The sequence below is a fragment of the Oncorhynchus mykiss genome, chromosome 23 (genome assembly GCF_013265735.2).
Source record: "Oncorhynchus mykiss isolate Arlee chromosome 23, USDA_OmykA_1.1, whole genome shotgun sequence".
NCBI lineage: Eukaryota > Metazoa > Chordata > Actinopteri > Salmoniformes > Salmonidae > Oncorhynchus > Oncorhynchus mykiss.
The window spans coordinates 28,393,353-28,413,427 of NC_048587.1; the positions used below are offsets into that span (position 1 = coordinate 28,393,353).

The 20,075-nt window shown below is 44.8% G+C and overlaps 1 protein-coding gene across 1 annotated transcript in view; it reads right to left on the reverse strand.

The window, feature by feature from the left end:
* Positions 1-19,813, reverse strand: part of LOC110502535 (ankyrin-3) — a 184,628-nt gene extending 164,815 nt beyond the window's left edge. The window contains exon 1 of the mRNA XM_036960088.1: positions 18,566-19,813. Within this exon, the coding sequence (XP_036815983.1) occupies positions 18,566-18,631 (66 nt within the window). The 5' untranslated portion in view covers positions 18,632-19,813. The remainder of the gene's footprint in view (positions 1-18,565) is intronic.
* Between the last annotated feature and the right edge of the window lie 262 nt (positions 19,814-20,075).

Genomic DNA, 20,075 nt, shown 5'->3' on the forward strand with positions numbered 1-20,075 from the left:
AACAATTATACAATATAAAATAATATGGATCGACTGCTATCATGATAGACAATGCCTCCTGCTAAATCATTCTGAAGCTGAAATTCTTCAATGTACAGAATTGGATGAATGTCTTTTGGTATAGAGCTTTTACAGTTGCCATGGTGACACTCAGGAGAGCTTAAAGAAGATCTCAGACTTGATAAAAGGGTTTTCACGTCCTGGTGACTCAGACCAGGACTGACAGTTCTTTGGAGTCGATGTGGTGGCAGGCAGGGTAAACAAGAAGCGAGACATTGAACATAAATACATTTTTTTGCTCTGGGAGATGCAAGCCAGAGATTCAGCAACACTGCCAATGGAACACATAAAGAGCTCTCTGGAATAAGCTCAAAGACATCCAAGCCTGAGCCAGCACAGGTTGAAATGTGGGCCTTTTAGTTGCCTCGTGGCCCTCAGATTTGGAAAGCATTCAGCAACATTTAAGGTTATGCATTGACTCAGCATTAATGTTTCGTGATCGTGCATAGAGAGGAACAGAGAGACACAGGTTTGTACTGAGCTGAGTACAAGCTGGTACATTCACTATTTCAAGCACTGAATATGAAACTCACTAAAGCGTGACATTTTTCCAAATTGTCCTGCAGCAGTGATGGAGAAGAGAACAGAGAGAAGGTTAAAAAGGTAGACTGTTGTGGGTGAAGGACACCTGTTCCTGGCATTGGTTTATTAGATCTGATACTGTACAGTATGCGTTGGGTACCTATGATTGTGCGTTTGTTTGTGTTTGACAATAGTCATATTACTGGTCCAGTGGTTTGGTTTCTACAGCTACCAGCCAGAACTCCTCAAACTCACTTCCTGCCCTGAAGGCCTGGGGCGCAGGAGAAGAAAAAAAGCCATTCTGCTCCTCTGGGATTGGTTTACATCACCAGCGGAAAATGTCACCAATGCCATTGGGTGGGGTTCAGAGTATTTAAGCCCCCCTACCTCGCTCTAGAGAAATGATTCCAAAACCATGGCAACAGACCCACACACTGTGAAGTTGATTTAGTGCCCGTTTGCTGCTGTAAATACACTCTCTCTCTTCACTGTCATTTGCTCAGTCTCTCCCTCTACACTCTCCTCTCACTCTTTCATGTTCTTGCCGTTTCCTCTCTCTCCATGTTCTGTGCTTTCTATCTATCTCTGTCTCTATGCTCTGCCCTCTATCTCTTTCTCTCGCTGTGTGGGAGACAGTTCATTTGTGTCTGGTTTTCTCCTGACAGACTGATCCCTCTGCCCTCTCCCCAGGGCATGCAGCTGTGCTCGGGCCCTGTGACGACAGCCCCTGTCTGGAGGAGCACCAGGAAGATCCCAGAGGAAGACGCGTGTGTTCGAATGTTTAAGGATGGGGGTGTATTATTGTCATGCCACACCCGTGAGCTTAAAGAGAAACTTCACTTATAGACACTACTTGGGGTGTTTTTCCAGTCTCCCTACATAATTCTGAGTGATGAGGTGTTCCAGACATAATTATGCACTATAGCGGTAATTTAGAATTTTCGTGCCAGGAGAGTTCTACCAATGACTTCTTTGGTTGATTGAGCCTGCTGTCTGATCTAAAATTGTATGGAGTCATGTTTTGCAACAATTATTGTAGCCTTTGTTTCAACGATTGGATCACACTAGCAGCAAGTATATTGGTCCTTGTTCAATAGAGCCATTGGACGATATTCCTATTTGCCAGGACATTGCAGGATATCTAGGTTGAGTCATTTTCCCTGGCTTTGTAAAGACTCCACCCTGATGGGATCCCTACTTCCTTGTCCAGTTGTGTTCCCACCCTCGAAGGCTGGCTCTTTAGAACATACTAGATCAGGGCTCTCCAACCCCTGTTCCTGGAGAGCTACCCTCCTGTAGATTTTTGCTTTAACCCCAGTTGTAACTAGCTTGCTTCAGTTTATCAACCAGCTAATTATTAGAATCAGGTGAACTAGTAAAATCCTACAGGAGAGTAGCTCATCAGGAACAGGGTTGGAGAGCCCTGTCTAGATCAACTGGCTGTGGCAGCCTAGACCACCTGGAATGGGAGGGCAAATGATAAATAATTAGTTTTGCTGTCATAGCTAGCTTACAATGTAAGCTATCTTTTTATACAAGGCAGTGTTGTTCAGTACAATTTCGTGATCAATTCGGACATAACGGGGCTTGCTAATACCACTGCAAGGCAAGCTATCCAAGTTTAGCTATTTATCTTTGTTTGCTATACCTAAAATATACTGTAGTCTAACGTTATAGCTAGCTAGCTAAACATCCAAGGGAGCCTCAGTGTATCTCATTACGTGTAAAACTGGAGAAATGTTTTGATGATGAAGAGTAAAGGAATGACCTTGGCTTTATGACTCATATTAGTCTTTTGGTAACTATACCTGTGTTGTAGCAAGCTAGATAAAGTGTTGTCTAAGATGTCTTATTTTCTACATATACAGACAGTACACAACAATCGCCCATGTCTTTCTCTAAGACAATATTGCTTGGAAACAAAGAAGTTGATGACTCTCGAAAATATTTTAAAAGTTACACAACTGGACAAGGAAGTAGGGATCCCATCAGGGTGGAGTCTTTACAAAGCCAGGGAAAATGACTCGCGTACACTTATTTTTCAGATGTTATCGCAGGTGCAGAGAAAAGCTTATGTTTCTAGCTCCAACAGTGCAATAATACCTAACCATACAAAACAATACAAAAACATATACTGTATATCTGAGTCCGGAGTCCGGTATATATATATAATATTCCAGAATGTTCTTCAGCTGGTGAACCTCGTCTTATATTAATGTTAATAGCAGCTGGTTTAGCAGGCTTTGGCGCTGTAGCGATGTTGGGTTTTGGGAGCTGTGACTCTGGCTCCTTGTAAACAACTGTCTTGTCCTTTCTGCACTCCACAGTCAGGTGGACAAGCCTCTCCCTGAATTGGTGGGTTCGAGGCTCATACACTTCCTTCATCACCTACTGCTTTGACCTCAGAAGATTTGTTTGTACTGCAAGTCTCCTGGAAAGACATGAAGACCGATCATGAGGATGTGTAAAACATAAAGACTGCTTCTACACCTTGCATTGCTTGCTGTTTGGGGTTTTAGGCTGGGTTTCTGTACAACACTTTGAGATATCAGCTGATGTAAGAAGGGCTTTATAAATACATTTGATTGGATTTGATCATGAGGATGTGTAACAATACAAGAAACCATGTTACTCTGTCAACAAAAAAGGGTACAGTAGATGGTATGTGTTTTGTTACACTCAGAGTCAATGATGGGGCATTGAGGTGAGCTGTTATCAAATGTTTGAAAAGTTTGAAGGGGGCTTGACTTGTAGAAAGTAGTGTATTGTCTTGAGTAGGCAAGCACTGCCAACAATTGAATGAATAGGCGAGAAGAATATACTAACAGCCCCCCTCCTACATGCAAAATAATTGACTGCAAGGGTGTGAAAGGTTTGAGGAGCACTTAGCTTGTGATTTTATTTTTTCAAGAGGGTATTTCACTTTTATAAATACCTTTTGCTGTCCTGGCTTGTTTCCTAGTCAAATGATGTTTAGCTTGAGCTAAACTTTCAACCAAAGGGTCTTCCGGCTCTGTACTACTAAAGCTGGTGTCAAGGTCACTGTCATTAGCAGCAGCAGGATTACTGTAGGACACAGTAGTCTGTGATTACTACTTTGTCCCCATCAATACACGCTCAAACAAGGTACTATAACCCCCATCCCCTCATGTCAATAGATCATGAACACTAACCTTTGCACACAATACCCACCCCCAAAAGACACCAGTCAGTCACCCACACCATCCCCTGAACAATGCATGAGCAATCAACTAAGCCTCCATAATACAGAAAATTACAGTAGAAGTTGTAGCCTACTTCTAAACACACCGACAATAACAACAAGACAAGGACCATGTTTATGCCTAGCTCCAATATATTTATTTGTTGATCATGAAGTCACGGAAAGATTTAGCAAAGTTGACGGTTAGATACAGTCTGGTAGGCTGTAGCTAACATAACCTAATGTAGTTAACGTTAGCTTGAAAAGTTACAAATCGGCTGGCTAATTACAATGGGTCACAATATATTTGGATAGTCCATCTGTAGATGGTCTACAGATTGTCCACCCTATAGTATTATTATAATAAGACAATAAAAAACACATTTTTGACCAATGGGTAAAATAATATATTAAAGTTCCTTCAGAAAATATTCATACCCCTTGACCTGCTCCACATGTTGTTGTGTTAAAGCCTCAACTGAAAATTGATTAAATTGACTTTTGTTTCTCACCCATCTACACAAAATACCCCATAAAAACAAAGTGAAATATCTCATTTACATAAGTATCCACAAGCCTGAGTCAATACTTTGTAGAAGCACCTTTGGTAGCAATCTTTCTGGGTAAGAGCTTTCCGCACCTGTATTGTGCAACATTTGCCATATTATTATTTTCAAAATTCTTCAAGCTCTGTCAAATTGGCTCTTGATCATTGCTTGACAGCCATTTTCAGGTCTTGCCCTAGATTTTCAAGCAGATTTAAGTCAAAACTGTAACTTTGCCACTCGGAACTCAGAACATTCACTGTCTTCTTGGTAAGCAACGCCAGTGTAGATTTGGTCTTGTGTTTAGGGTTGTTGTCATGCTGAAAGGTGAATTCATCTCCCAGTGTGTCACGATCGTCGTATTGAGGAGACCAAAGCGCAGTGTGGTGTGAATGCATACTTTAATGAACGGACGAAAAAACACGAAGTACACTAAAACAAAACAAACAAACTAACAAGATGAACGTGACCGCTAAAGAAACTGAGTGCTAACATACAACATCACATAGACAATAACCCACCAACCACAATACAAAACAGGCTACCTAAATATGGTTCCCAATCAGACAACGACAAACACCTGCCACTGATTGAGAACCATATCAGGCCAAAACACATAGAAACAGACTAACTAGACATGCAACATAGAATGCCCACTCATATCACACCCTGAAAAAACAAAACAGAAACAAACCACGCAAATAATGGTCAGAGTGTGACAGTACCAACCACTCCCCAAGACGCAAAACCTATAGGGGAAGGTCTGGGAGGGCATCTGGCCGCGGTGGCGGCTCTGGCGCGGGACGTGGACCCCACTCCACCATAGTCATTTCCCTCTTCAAGGGCCTCTTTAGAGTGGCGACCCTCGCCTCCGACCTTGGGTCAAAGACCCTAATTAAAGGCCCCACTAGACTGAGGAGCGCCTCTGGACTGAGGGGCAACTCCGGACTGAGTGGCAGCTCCTGGCTGGCTGACGGCTCTGGCAGCTCCTGGCCGGCTGACGGCTCTGGCAACTCCTGGCTGGTTGACGGCTCTGGCAGCTCCTGGCTGGCTGATGGCTCTGGCAGCTCCTGGCTGGTTGACGGCTCTGGCAGCTCCTGGCTGGCTGACGGCTCTGGCAGCTCCTGGCTGGCTGACGGCTCTGGCAGGTCCTGGCTGGCTGACGGCTCTGGCGGCTCCTGGCTGACTGGCGGCTCTGGCGGCTCCTGGCTGACTGGCGGCTCCTGGCTGACTGGCGGCTCTGGCGGCTCCTGGCTGACTGGCGGCTCTGGTGGCTCCTGGCTGACTGGCGGCTCTGGCAGCTCCTGGCTGACTGACGGCTCAGGACAGACTGGCGGCTCTGACAGCTCGGGACAGACGGGAGACTCTGCAGCTCAGGACAGACAGGAGACTCTGGCGGCTCAGGACAGACGGGAGACTCTGGCGGCTCAGGACAGACGGGAGACTCTGGCGGCTCAGGACAGACAGGAGATTCTGGCGGCTCAGGACAGACGGGAGACTCTGGCGGCTCAGGACAGGAGGAAGGCTCTGGCAGTGCTGGCAGGCGGGAGCACCTGTAGGGATGAGATGGAGAGAAAGCCTGATGCGGGGGGCTGCCACCGGAGGGCTGGTGCGTGGAGGTGGTACCGGATAGACCGGACCGTGAAGGCGCACTGAAGATCTTGAGCACCGAGCCTGCCCAACCTTACCTGGTTGAATGCTCCCCGTAGCCAAGTAAGTGCGGCGAGGTGGAATAGCCCTCACTGGGCTGTGCTGGCGAACCGGGGACACCATGCGTAAGGCTGGTACCATGTATGCCGGCCCGAGGAGACGCACTGGAGACCAGATGCGTAGAGCCGGCTTCATGGCACCTGGCTCGACGCCCACTCTATCCCGGCCGATACGAGGAGCTGGAATGTACCGAACCGGCTATGCACACGCACCGGGAACACAGTGCGCTCCACCGCATAACACGGTGCCTGCCCGGTTTCTCTCTCTCTCCGGTAAGCACAGGAAGTTGGCGCAGGTCTCCTACCTGGCTTCGCCACACTCCCTGTGTGCCCCCCCCCCAATACATTTTTGGGGCTGCCTCTCGGGCTTCCAGCCACGCTGTCGTGCTGTCTCCTCATACCGGCGCCTCTCTGCTTTCACTGCCTCCAGCTCTGCTTTGGGGTGGCAATATTCCCCTGGCTGTGCCCAGGGTCCTTCGCCGTCCAGAATCTCCTCCCAAGTCCATGAGTCCTGCGTTCTTTGCCGCTGCTGCTGCTGGCCGTTACCACGCTGCTTGGTCCATTGTTGGTGGGTTATTCTGTCACGATCGTCGTATTGAGGAGACCAAAGCGCAGCGTGGTGTGAATGCATACTTTAATGACCGGACGAAAAAACACGAAGTACACTACAACAAAACAAACAAACTAACAAGACGAACGTGACCGCTAAAGAAACTGAGTGCTAACATGCAACATCACATAGACAATAACCCACGAACCACAATACAAAACAGGCTACCTAAATATGGTTCCCAATCAGAGACAACGACAAACACCTGCCACTGATTGAGAACCATATCAGGCCAAAACACATAGAAACAGACTAACTAAACATGCAACATAGAATGCCCACTCATAACACACCCTGACCAAACAAAACATTAGAAACAAATAACGCAAATAATGGTCAGAGTGTGACACAGTATCTGGTAGAAAGCAGAGTGAACCTGGATTTCCTCTAGGATTTTTGCCTGTGCCTGGCTCCTTTACGTTTATTTTTTATCCTAAAAAACTCCCCAGGCCTTAACAATTACAAGCATACCCATAGCTTGATGCAGCCACCACTATGCTTGAAAATATGGAGAGTGGTACTCAGCAATGTGTTGTACTGGATTTGCACCAAACATAACATTTTGTATTCAGGACAAAAAGTTCACTGCTTTCCTACATTTTTTGTAGCATTACTTTAGTGTCTTGTTACAAACAGGCATGTTTTTTGATATTTGTATTCTGTACATGCTTCCTTTTTTTCACTCTGTCAATTAGGTTAGTATTGTGCAGTAACTACAATGTTGTTGATCCATCCTCAGTTTTCTCACAGACATTAAACTCTGTAACTGTTTTAAAGTCACCATTGGCCTCATGGTGAAATCCCTGAGTGGATTCCTTCCTCTCAGGCAAATCAGTTAGGAAGGAGACCTGTATCTTTGTAGTGACTGGGAGTATTGATACACCAGCCAAAGTGTAATTAATAACTTCACCATGCTTAGGGCTGTGGCGGTCATTACATTTTGTCAGCCGGTGATTGTCAAGCACATAGCTACTGGTATCACGTTAATTGACCATTAATTAACATAAACACATTTACCATCTCCTGGCTTCCACCTATAACCTACAAGCCACTGATGCAGACATTTGGAACATTTACATTTTAAAAAGTCTAATAAATCCATTTAATATAGCCTACACCATCACAATAAATCCATTATTTATTTTAGTCAGGTCTAAAGAAGCATGATATGAAGAAAATGTAATCTATTTCAGAAGAACAGAATAGCATACTCAGATTTTCTTTATGTTAGGCCTTGATCTAGCTATGTAATATGGCTGTGGGCTACACTAGTTCATTTAGCAGACAAGTTTTGCTTAGAATTCCGTGGCATTATTTTATAAAGAATACAATTGAACATAGCTGAATAAAATAGAAAGGATATTTTCTCCAAACGATTTCCGAGGGAGTGTGCACATGTGGCTATTCTGTGTTGAGCAGAACAAAGAAACATGTCCTCCTATATGCTACATTTATAGTTATTTATGGAACTTTAGTGATACAACCATTGGGATACATGTTTGGATTTTTATTACATTCTAAGGCTGCATGATGCGACTAATGATGGTTTTAAAAAAGTCACATGAAAGACATGAAAGGCACTGCTTCCTTTCTTGTGGAGGTTGCACCCACTTCATCAGTCTCTCAAAAATGCATGCCTTTTGCGGCCAAAGTGGCCATTGTGCCCTTGGGCAGAGCATATTTTTTGTCAGCCAATAAGATGAGTAGGTCTAGCGAACAGCAAAAGCACTAGCCTATGTCAATCTACTATCCCCCATAGTACAAAAGTTAACCTATTCTATTGGTCAACTTGTCCTTCTGTGCAAGAAAGAAATATTAGGCATTTTCTTCACATTATAAGTGCAGCATTGTGCACACGGCAGTAGAATATAAGCGCAAATGTTACAAAATACAATCAATTAGCAGGAAAACACTGTTCTCAGAAGTCACCGCAAATGCGATTATGCATGATTGCTTTATTTCAAAGGATGCCTTTTTATATTGAAAATTATCTTTCCTAAACTTGAAACTCACACTATGTCTGCCGGTTAGTCTCTACACCGGTTGTAAAGGATGAATGTGATTAATTTTAAGAAGTTATTTGGCCACTTTAGTTGTGATACAAACCTTACCAAAACAAATATGCGTATGAGCTAGGCTACATGAAGTGTGCGACTATGATACGAAAAACACACAAAAAGGCATGCACTGTTTCTTGCCTTACTGCATATGCTGGGCAGCATTCCCAAGTGATAATACATCACTCACAAGTGATAGGCTAATATTGTCACCCATCAGACTATTCCTAATTTAATCTTGTCTTTCCATATACTAAATAATATTGTGTGAAATTTGTTTTATTTGAATGGACCATTATCATGCACCTGTCTCGTGGCAAGGGAAATAAATACATGTCATCTATGCACTTAAATAGCGAATGGAGGACACTTTTCCCGTGGTTAATTTTCATGCCAGCCAGGTTAAACACCATTAATGCACACGGAATAGAGTCATCTTATTATGTCAGTGAAGCAAATGTTATGGTGTATTGTGTGTAGGCTAGTGAGAAAAAAAACCTGAAAACCCTGATCTATTTTAAATTCAGGCTGTAACACAACAACATTTGTAAAAAGTCAAGGGGTTGTTAATATTTTCTGAATGCACTGTAATTGTGTAGGTACTCTAAGTAAACCAATGGACCAGACCTAATGTCTCTATCATAATCTGTTCAAAATGTATTGGAGTTTTTACCCTGGTAGGATGCCCAAAATTAGGGTGACTAAATCAAGAGGCCAGAGGGAAAAAAGTGGTAAAAAGTGGTAAATAAGCTGACTATTTTCCAGATACATGAGAGAATTAAGGCTAACTGACAAGCTCACCGTTGAACTAATCTTTCTTCTTGAATCCAGAGGACATAAAACAATATCGGAATTAAGATAGATTTTGAGACATTGTAAGGACAGACGCTGAGAGACGAGAAACAAGTACAGGGAGTGAACATTTAATAAAACCGACAAGAAACAAACAAGGACAGCATCTGGACAGAGAAAACATAACGACAATAATGCTGACATGGGGAACAAACTGAGGAGTAGACAGGTATAGAGGGGCAATCAACAAAGAAATGGAGTTCAAGTGAGTCCAGTATTGCGCAGATACGCATAATGATGGTGACAGGTGTGCGTAATGATGGGCCGCCTGGCATCCTCAAGTGCCAGAGAGGGGGAGCGACAGTACCCCCCCCCTCTAGGGGTGACACCCGGCATCCCACCAGGGCCAGCTGAGGCGTGAAAGCCTGATGAGCCGGCTGAGGCGTGGGATCCCAATCATCCGGCTGAGGCATGACGTGGGATGGGAGCCTGATGAGCTGGCTGAGGCGTGGGAGCCTGACGAGCCGGCTGAGGCATGAAGTGGGATGGGAACCTGATGAGCTGGCTGAGGCTTGGGAGCCCGACGAGCCGGCTGAGGCATGACGTGGGATGGGAGCCTGCCGAGCCAACCAAGGTGAGGAAACCTCTCGAGCCAGCTAAGGTGTGAAAGCCCGACGAGCCAGCTGAGGCACCCCCAGTTCCCAATCACCAACCAACCAAAATACTAAAAACTCCCTGATGCTTCACATAGTGATGTCAAAATTCTGTAAGGGCAGACACTGGGAGTCGAGAAGCAAGTACAGGGAGTGAACATTTAATAAAATCGACAAAAAACAAACAAGGACAGCATCTGGACAGGGAAAACATAATGACAATAATGCTGACAAGTGGGAACAAATTGAGGAGCAGACAGATATAGAGGGGCAATCAACAAAGTAATGAAGTTCAGGTGAGTCCAATATTGCGCAGAAGTGCATAATGATGGTGACAGGTGTGCGTAATGATGGGTCCCCTGGTGTCCTTGAGCGCCAGAGAGGGGCAGCGGGAGCAGGCATGACATGCAGTATTTTCATATTTTAGTATATGCTTTTGATAATGCTAAAAAAACTGTTATTTTTAGAAGATTTCTCTCTGTGAAATGTCAACACTGAGCACTGAGCATTTAATTCAGTTTGTGCCATGTTAATTAGGCTTTTGCGACCCACGGAAACAACTTTGCAGATGACCACCACAACATGTACAATCCTCAAAAGCAAGCTCTGTTAAGTGCTCCGTGTTTATTATTGGCTGTATTAGGATACGTAATCTGACTTTTTGGATATTGTCTTGGTAAAATGTATAACATAAGGGAGTGACATTTTATCACCTAGGCGCATTTTCACTCACTCTAGGCAGCGTGGATGGACACATTTACATTTGAATCATTTAGCAAACTATCTTATCCAGTGCGACTTACATTTCGTGCATTATTCTTAAGATAGCTAGGTGGGACAACCAGAGGTGGCAGAACAGAGTGCTCAGGTTGGGATGTAGGGTTTGAGCATAGTCGGAAGGTAGGAGGGGAAGTTCCTCTTGCTGCTCCGTACCATGGTCTTGTAGTGTAGGGTTTCCCAAACTCGGTCCTGCTACCCGCCCTAGCACTACACGGCTGACTCAAATAATCAAAGCTTGATGATGAGTTGGTAATTTGATTCAGCTGTGTAGTGATAGGGCAAAAAGCTAAACATGCTCCCAGCGATGGCCCCAGGAACGAGTTTGGGCTTCAACTGGAAGCTAGTGGAGTGTGCGGAAGAGTGGGGTGACATGGATGAACATGGGAAGGTTGAACACCAGGTGGGCTGCGACATTCTGAATAAGTTGCAAGGGTTTGATGACACAAGCGGGAGCCCAGCCAACAGCGAGTTGCAGTAGTCCAGACGGGAGATGACAAGTCCCTGGATTAGGACCTGCGCTGCTTCCTGTGTAATGCTCTGTTGTAGACCATGAACCTGCAGGAGCGAGTCACTGCTTTGATGTTTGCAGAGAACGACATGTTGTTGCTCAGGGTCACGCCAATGTTTTTTGCACTCTGGGAGGGGGACACCGTGGAGTTGTCAACCATGATAGAGAGATCTTGGAGTGGGCAAGCCTTCCCAGGGAGAAAGAGCAGCTCCGTCTAGTTGAGCTTGATGTGGTGGGCCAACATCCGAGCTGAGATATCTGCCAGACACACAGAGATGCGTGTCGCCACCTAGGAGTCAGAAGGGGGAAGTAGAAAAGTAGTTGAGGGTCATCTGCATAGCAATGATAGGAAAGACCATGTGAGGATATGTGTGACTTAGTGTATGAAGAGGACCTGGAACCGAGCCCTGGAGGACAACAGTATTTAGAGAACGTGATGCAGACACAGATCCTCTCAACGTCACCTGGTAGGAGTGGCCTGCCACAAAGGAGGCAATCCAAGAGCGTGCAGAGACCCCCAACTCTGAGAGGGTGGAGAGGATATCTGTTAAATGCAGCAGATAGATACAGGAGGATGAGAACAGAGGAGAGAGAGTCAGCTTTGGCAGTCCAGACAGCCTCAGTGATAAAGAAAAGAGGAGTCTCGGTTGAGTGACCCATCTTGAAGCCTGGCTGGTTATGGTCAAGAAGATTGTTCAGAGAGAGATAGAGTTGGTCAGATAGCACGCTCAAGAGGTTGGGAAAGAAAGGAGGGATACAGTTCTGGGTTTTTGACGTCAGCGGGGTCAAGTGTTCGTTTCTAGAAGAGGGGAGCGACTCTGGCCAATTTGAAGTCAGATGGGACACAGCCAGTGGTCAGGTATGAGTTGATGAGGAAAGTGAGGAATGGGAGAAGGTCTCCAGAGATGGTCTGGAGAAGGGAGGAGGGGATGGAACCGAGCGAGCAGGTTGTCGGGTGGCCAGAACTCACTAGTTGCAGGGTTACATCTAAAGGGAGAGGGGAGAAAGAGGCCAAATTAGTAGCGGATGTTGTCAACCTTCTTTTCAAAGTGGTTGACAATGTCATCTGCAGAGAGTGAGGGGGTGTAGGATTAAGGAGGGAGAAGAAGGTGGGAAAGTTTCCTAGGGTTAGAGGCAGAAGCTTGAAATTTAGAGTGATAAAAAGTGGCTTTCGCAGCAGATACAAAGGAAGAGAAGATAGAGGGGAGGAAGTGAAAGAATGATAGGTCCTGTGGAAGTTTAGTTTTCATTCATTTTTGCCCAGTTGCCTCTTTAGTGAAGAGAGTGCAGGTGGAGTAGCACTGTTCTCTGCGGTTATTCATGTCTCTGTCAGGGCCAAAAAGTCTAGGGACTGAAGGGCACCAGGAATTCCACATGGGTTGTGCGGGCAGGGTACACTAAATTTAGAAGAGTTGCGGCCAAGGGGTGGGGAGCATCTGTAAAGCCTACAGGGAGAGGAGTGAACAAGTATAGAAAACACACACATAGTATAGAAAACACACACATAGTTAACAAATCTACAAAAGAGCAAACTGATCTGAGAAATATAGTGAGTATGGTGAGTATGGTGTGGATTCTTCCTGTCTTTCCTTCCTCTAACTCTGCCCGAACAACTCGACAGAACTGTCTTAAAGGCTCTGCATGGTAAATCCGACTTCTGCAGTGGCCATACAGCATTTACTGGGATACGGCCTCTTCAGAAGTCAGGGCATTTGTACTTCTTGCACTTCGCATAGCAGAGCAGTTGTGAAGGAAGTGAGCTTGTTTTTATACTGGAGCTCCTGCCCCCACCTACCGTCAACCAATCATGTCAATGCGGATCTATATGGAGCCCTCCTCATTGTTACAAAATTTGGGAGGTGCACGGAAATGCGGTACGGAGCTCATTTTGGTCTCTGCGTGCCTCCGGAGGCTCCGCAATTGCTTCACACCCTCTATATGGCGCCACAGACCACATTTTCGGATAAAGCATAAATTGGTTTTTAGTTTTGGCAACAAGACCACTGCTGTGAAAATAGGAGAGACTGAAATACTAACACTAATTGCTAATTGCCTAGCAGAGGTAAGAGCACACCACCCAGTACTAATTGCTGATTGCCTAGAAGGAGAAACCACTCCCCCTCCAACACAGCCCCTGATTACCAAAACATCAACAGTCACAAATTGCCCTGGCCCCTAATCCTGGTTGATGTGTCAACAATCAGCTGCAAGTTATGAGTTGACTTATTTAGGGATACCTAAAAAATCTAATACCTAAGATATCTTTGATATGACCATCTTAAAATATGCCATATGTTATCTTAGTAGAACCTATCCACCATTACACATAAAAAAATTCCCCATGTCTTAATTTGATACCTCGGTATGTCACAGTATGCACACACCATCTTCTCGTCTCTTATCTGTCATTGGTCTGGTCTACTCTATCTCTCTCTGTCAAACATACATAGACACACACATCCTGCTTTTCTCTTGATATACTTTCTAATCTAAAGCGTAAACCTATTCCTCTTAAGGATATACTCTGTCCCAGGTCCGTTAACTTAATCTAGAAAACAAAACACAGACTGGTTCTCCAATGTATTGCATGGGAGAATTCTGTCAGCGCTTTCAGAAAGGCTGGGATGTTAATGCCAATGCTCTGATGTGTGAGTCTTCTTTGAAAGCTACATCACGAAAGAGCTTACATGTGTATCACCAATCCTCTAAACACAAGGCTCTTAGCTAGTGACTGAATTATTTCACAAGACAAAGACCAGAGCGCTGCAATATCAGTCCCACGGCTACGGAGGAAGACATTGGGGCATCATTTAAAACAAAAGATGGAAGAAACAAATGACAGAACTCTACAGAGAAATTCCATGACTGTGTCCAGTCCCCAATATTATTTCAGTGACTTTTTACTGCTACACTCCTCAATATTTCTCAATCCTAAATAAACCAATGCCTCACCTTCGACCTCACAAAATTAGATAATTTTGTGTCATAGATAAACACCATTCCGAGTGTCACTGCCTATGTCGAAGTCAGACAATAACAACCAATCACACAGTGGATGATGGCCTTTATGAGTCTCAGTAAACACTGATGTCATGTGAGTCATACAGCAGGGGTTAAGAAAGTTCTCTTCTCTCGTCATCTACAGACCTGTCTTTGAAGGGAAAGGCACAGGAAACCGACTGAGACAGTAACCTGACCACCCTTCGCCCTCTTTCCCTCTCCTCGCCCCTGCTCCCCCTCTCTCCCACCATGGACGACGCCCAGTCTGATACAGACGTTTATCATCACACAGTTGGGTCATTGCCATGACAATGGAGGCAGACACCTGACCTGTTGTCCCCACTTGTAATGTGAGGTAACAGGACAGGAGGTCCACACTGTCCTCTAATGAGAGGGAATGTATCTTGATCAGAAACATCACAGCTGTATGTGTATCCTTCATCTGCATGTATAAATTATGACTAGATGCTGAAAGAAGAGAGGAGTATCATATTAGTAATCTTCATCTATCAATCACATTATTTTACTGTATACCAAAATTCTCTCAAGGACCCTACATAATTTGTTTGATAAGAATGCCAGGCATTGTCCTCTGAAGCTGCACACAGATACTCAGACACAAAATACATTTCAGTTTGATTTATGAGATTGTCATATAATCGCCATAGTTCAGAAGCCTTTGCTCAAAAGATACTTTATTGTATCCTTGAGTATTTCCATCAGCAGTCTCATGAAATGTACTGAACAAAAATGTAAGCACACATGCAACAAAGATCAAAGATCTTACTGAGTTCTCGTTCATATGAGGAAATCAGTCAAATTAAATACATTTATTAGGCCCTAATATATGGATTTTCCATGACTGGGAAAACAGATATGCATCTGTTGGTCACAGATACCTTAAAAAAATTAGCCTCACAATGGGCCTCAGGATCTCTTCAAGGTATTTCTGTGTATTCAAATTGCCATCAATAAAATGCAATTGTGTTCGTTGTCCACCACCATGAGGCACTCTGTTCACAACATGACGCAATACACGTGGTCTGCGGTTGTGAGGCCGGTTGGACGTACTGCCAAATTCTATAAAACAATGTTGGTGGAGAAATTAACATTACATTTTCTGTCAACAGCTCTGGTGAACATGGCTACAGTCAGCATGCCAATTGCACGATCCCTCAAAACTTTAGACATCTGTGGCATTGTGTTGTGTGACAAAACTGCACATTTTAGAGTGGCATTTTATTGTCCCCAGCACAGGGTGCACCTGTTTATTGCTCATGCAGTTTAAGCAGCTTCTTGATATGCCACAACTGTCAGGTGGATTAATTATTTTATTGGATTTTTTATTTATTTTTTACTTTTTACACCTTTTTCTCCCCAATTGGTAGTTACAGTTTTGTCCCATTGCTGCAACTTCGGCACGGACTTGGGAGAGGCGAAGGTCGAGAGCCATGCGTCCTCCGAAAAACACGACCCTACCAAGCCGCACTGTTTCTTGCCACATTGTTTTTAACCGGGAAGCCAGCCGCACAATGTGTAGGAGGAAACACTGTACAACTGGGGACCGTGTCAGTGTTCATGCTCCCGGCCTGCCACAGTAGTCACTAGAACGCAATGGGACAAGGACATCCTGTCCGGCCAAACCCTCCCTTAACCCAGACGACGTTGGGCCAATTAAGTGCCTTCTCATAGCCAGCTGCAACACAGTCCTGGATCGAACCCCGGTCTGTAATGACGCCTCAAGCACTGTGATGCAGTGCCTTAGACTGCTGCGCCACTTGGGAGGCAGGCGGCTGGATTATCTTGACAAAGGAAAAATGTTCAATAACAGGGATGTAAACAAATTTGTCTGGGATATTTTACTTCAGCTCATGAAACATGGGACCAACACTTTACATGTTGCGTTTATATTTTTGTTCAGTGTATATATTTGGCCTGATTGCCACAGGGTTGACTAGAACTCCAGCCCCCTCTTCTCACTCTCCCTCGCTCACTCTCGCCCTCAATATCCCTCGTCCTCGGAACAGAAAAGTAGTTGCCATGGCTACAATCATTAACACATCTGGCATGTTTATCTGACGCTCACACTGACACTCTCTCACACGCAGGCACACACACACACTCACACACACATGCACACACATACACACACACACACACACACATACAGGCACACATAATCACACAAGCACACATAAACATACCAACACCGGAAACACATTTGTATGCATATAGTAGAGAATGTATTTTCGGGTATCATCACTAGTCAATTCAATTCACTCATCAGAGATCATTCACCAGTAGTTCTGATTATCCTCCCAATGGTAGAGCCTATTTGTGGATCGTGAGGTGTGAGGTGACTAATCTTGACAATCTTCTAGCTTTAGGTCCTGATGTTATCAATGCTATACTGGGTGTTTGCTTGTACCGTAGGAAACATTGAGAGTGAAGTGTCTGGTTAGATGCAGTAGGGGAGGTGCTTGCATTCTCCAAAGCGCTACTGACATGCATAGTTGCCAAGAGGTAAAGGACTTTCCTAGCCTTAGAGCATCAGTATTTCCTGTGATGATTAACATGTTTTACTATACATTACAGTACATTACTGCGAATGTGAAACTAAACAAATACCTGGCCAGAGTAACTTAGGCATGAAAACTACCCGTTCCTTTGCTTGAAAGTTTTGTGGTATATTAATGAATGTGTGTGTGTGTGTGTGTGTGTGTGTGTGTGTGTGTGTGTGTGTGTGTGTGTGTGTGTGTGTAACCAAAATGGATTTCCAATAGATTTGAGCTTACTAGAGGGACAAAGAAAAATGCCAGTAATATTTAATTTGTGTTCCCATGTGGCTACATTACTTTTGGGAATACAAAACAACAGGTTGAAGTATGATTAAACCAAAGTCCAGTGATATCAGGTCTCATATCAAACACAAAGGGACATCAGTGGCAACAAGGAATCGCTTAATCCCAACATCAGCCATGGCCCTGACCCTGTCAATAGATTCATAGCGAAACAATTATCCCAAACTGATAACTCTGCCTGGTACCCTGTTCAAAGCCATACCCAAAGCTTCCCTAATCCTTTAGCATTTCCCCTATCCCGGTCTTCAGTCTCTTGCCTCACGTACCGGACCCAGGCCTTCCCTCTGAGTCCTGCCCCATAGGGATCAGTGGAACCTGCTGAATCCCATTTATCATGGGTTTACCCCATTGACAAAACAACATGGCCACAGGAGCAGAGCGAAGCACAACAGCACTTAGTGAAAATGCAAAGGCACACACAAGCATGCATGCAGGTATATACACACACACACACACACACACACACACACACACACACACACACACACACACACACACACACACACACACACACACACACACACACACACACACACACACACACACACACACACATGCACAAACACACGCACACGCACACACAAAACCATTTAGCCTTCCATGACATAAACACTGTGCTGCGCCTAAGAACACCTTTAATTAAAAGGCTTGATCACAGCCCCTGGGGACAGGAGGAGGACAACATCAGAGAAGTACAGCTGTGGACTCACAATGATGGTGATGTAGGGAAACAACAACAGATGCTGCCCCCACACTAACCCTGAGGCTGCCCCTTCACCCCTAGAGTGCCTGCTTAGGTAATCATCTAGTTGCTTTAGCCAATCAGGTGCAGTGGAAATACCAGAACAACAAGTGGTCCCAAAAAGTGTTTTGTGACAGTATCTGTTCTGATGACTTTGCATTCGAGGTGAGTCAAATACTCATACCACAACAAATATGCACACATAGAAACAAATATGCAGAACTGCTCTGTACAAAATGTTTTGTTGATGAATGTTGTGTTTAGATTCATGAACATTATCTCTGCATTGAAGAAACAAGATGCTAAACCAAAGTAAACACGCAGGAATACGAGCGCAGGCACTCACACCGTCCTCCTTGAGGCTTGTTTATTTATGAAACGTAACACAATGATCTCTTTATACTTAGTCTATAGATCATAGACACACAACTTGTGGGAGTAATGTATGTAAACCAACCACAGCAATACAAACACAACATTCAAAGCTTTTACAAAGACAGCCAAAAGGTTTTTCCTTCACATACCTTTTTTCCTTTCTTCTTGCGATGTGCTGGTTTTCCAGTGCTTTTTTCCTTAGCTTCCTCACTCATCTTGGGACTTTCCTGAGCTATATATTATTCCAACATGTAGAGCTTCGGCAGTGGCATTGCTTTCAGTGGTGATAAAGTCTCAAACCCATATAAAAGTCCATTTAAGAAGGGATGTTCCACGGAGAGAGTGTGGAGGACTGGAGAGGCTGATGCTCCCTCGCTCTCACACACACACAAGAGTACTCTCACACACACACAAGAGTACTTACATACACACTCATACACACGCTGAGGTCCACTCCCACTGCTTTACCACACGAATGGTGCCGATCTCCAACACACTCAGAGGCAGGGTGTGGAAGTAGGAGAGAGAAAGAAGGCAGGAGGAGGATGAGGAGGAGGGAGAAGAAGAGTAAGAAGATGCTGAGGAAGGAAGACCGAAAGAAAATGTGAATAATCCTGTGGGTTGGAGGATCTAGTGTTGCCTACCTGACAGTAGACTCAGCGGCATATAACTCCCTTCTAGCCTGACAAGCTGATGCAGAAACTGATGAAGCGAGAGAGAGAGAGAGAGAGAAAGAGAGGGTGAGTGAGTGAGTGAGTGAGTGAGTGAGTGAGTGAGTGAGTGAGTGAGTGAATGAATGATAAGGAGTTAGTGAGAGACAGAGAGCATGCAAAAGTGAGAGAGAAGAGGGGGCGTGATCCAAACAGATACAGAAAGAGAACAGTGAGAGAGAGAGGAAAGAGACCTAAACAGAGCTAGACATAGAACACAGAGAGCCAAATCATCAGTGGATGGTTGACTCCAACGTTGGGTGCTTCCTGCGCGGTAAAAGCTGCTTTTGTTGTTCCCGGATGAGGCGGCGACATCAAATGAGACCCCTGCTCCTCTGGCAGGCTGGAGAGAGAGGAGTGAGGAGCGGATCATTAGCATGATGCATCAGGTCCTTCCAGAAAAGCAAGTCTCCCCGCACCCTGTGCCAGCAAGATCAGCTTTACTGAGGAGAGCGAAAGAGCCCACCCTCTCTCAGACCACAGGAGGCAATGTTCATACAACAATAGAGACAGACAAAGAGATAGAAATAGAGGAAGAAAAAGAACGAGGGGCCACACCCTCTTAACCTCAAGGAAGCAATATTTGAACAAAGCCCCAGGTTACACAGACTGAGAAATTAAGAGAGTGATGAGAGGAGAGAAAGTGTGGGAAGGAAAGAAAAATACACACAGTCTCAGAGAATGAAAGTGACAGAGTGAGACAGAAAAGGGAGGGAGGAGAGAAAGAGAGAGAGAGAGAGAGAGAGAGAGAGAGAGCTTGTTCTCCTTCAGTGGACAGTAAACAGCATGTTCTTTATTCTGGGTTGGGACTATCAACTACAGTCTCCCCTGTCATCCACCAGCCATGCTCCCCTATCACAAACATTACACCAGCAGAGGGAAGTGTGCCAAAACTGAGCTACCATCCCTCAGCAATATCCCAAACAAACAGCCACCAGCACCACCATTA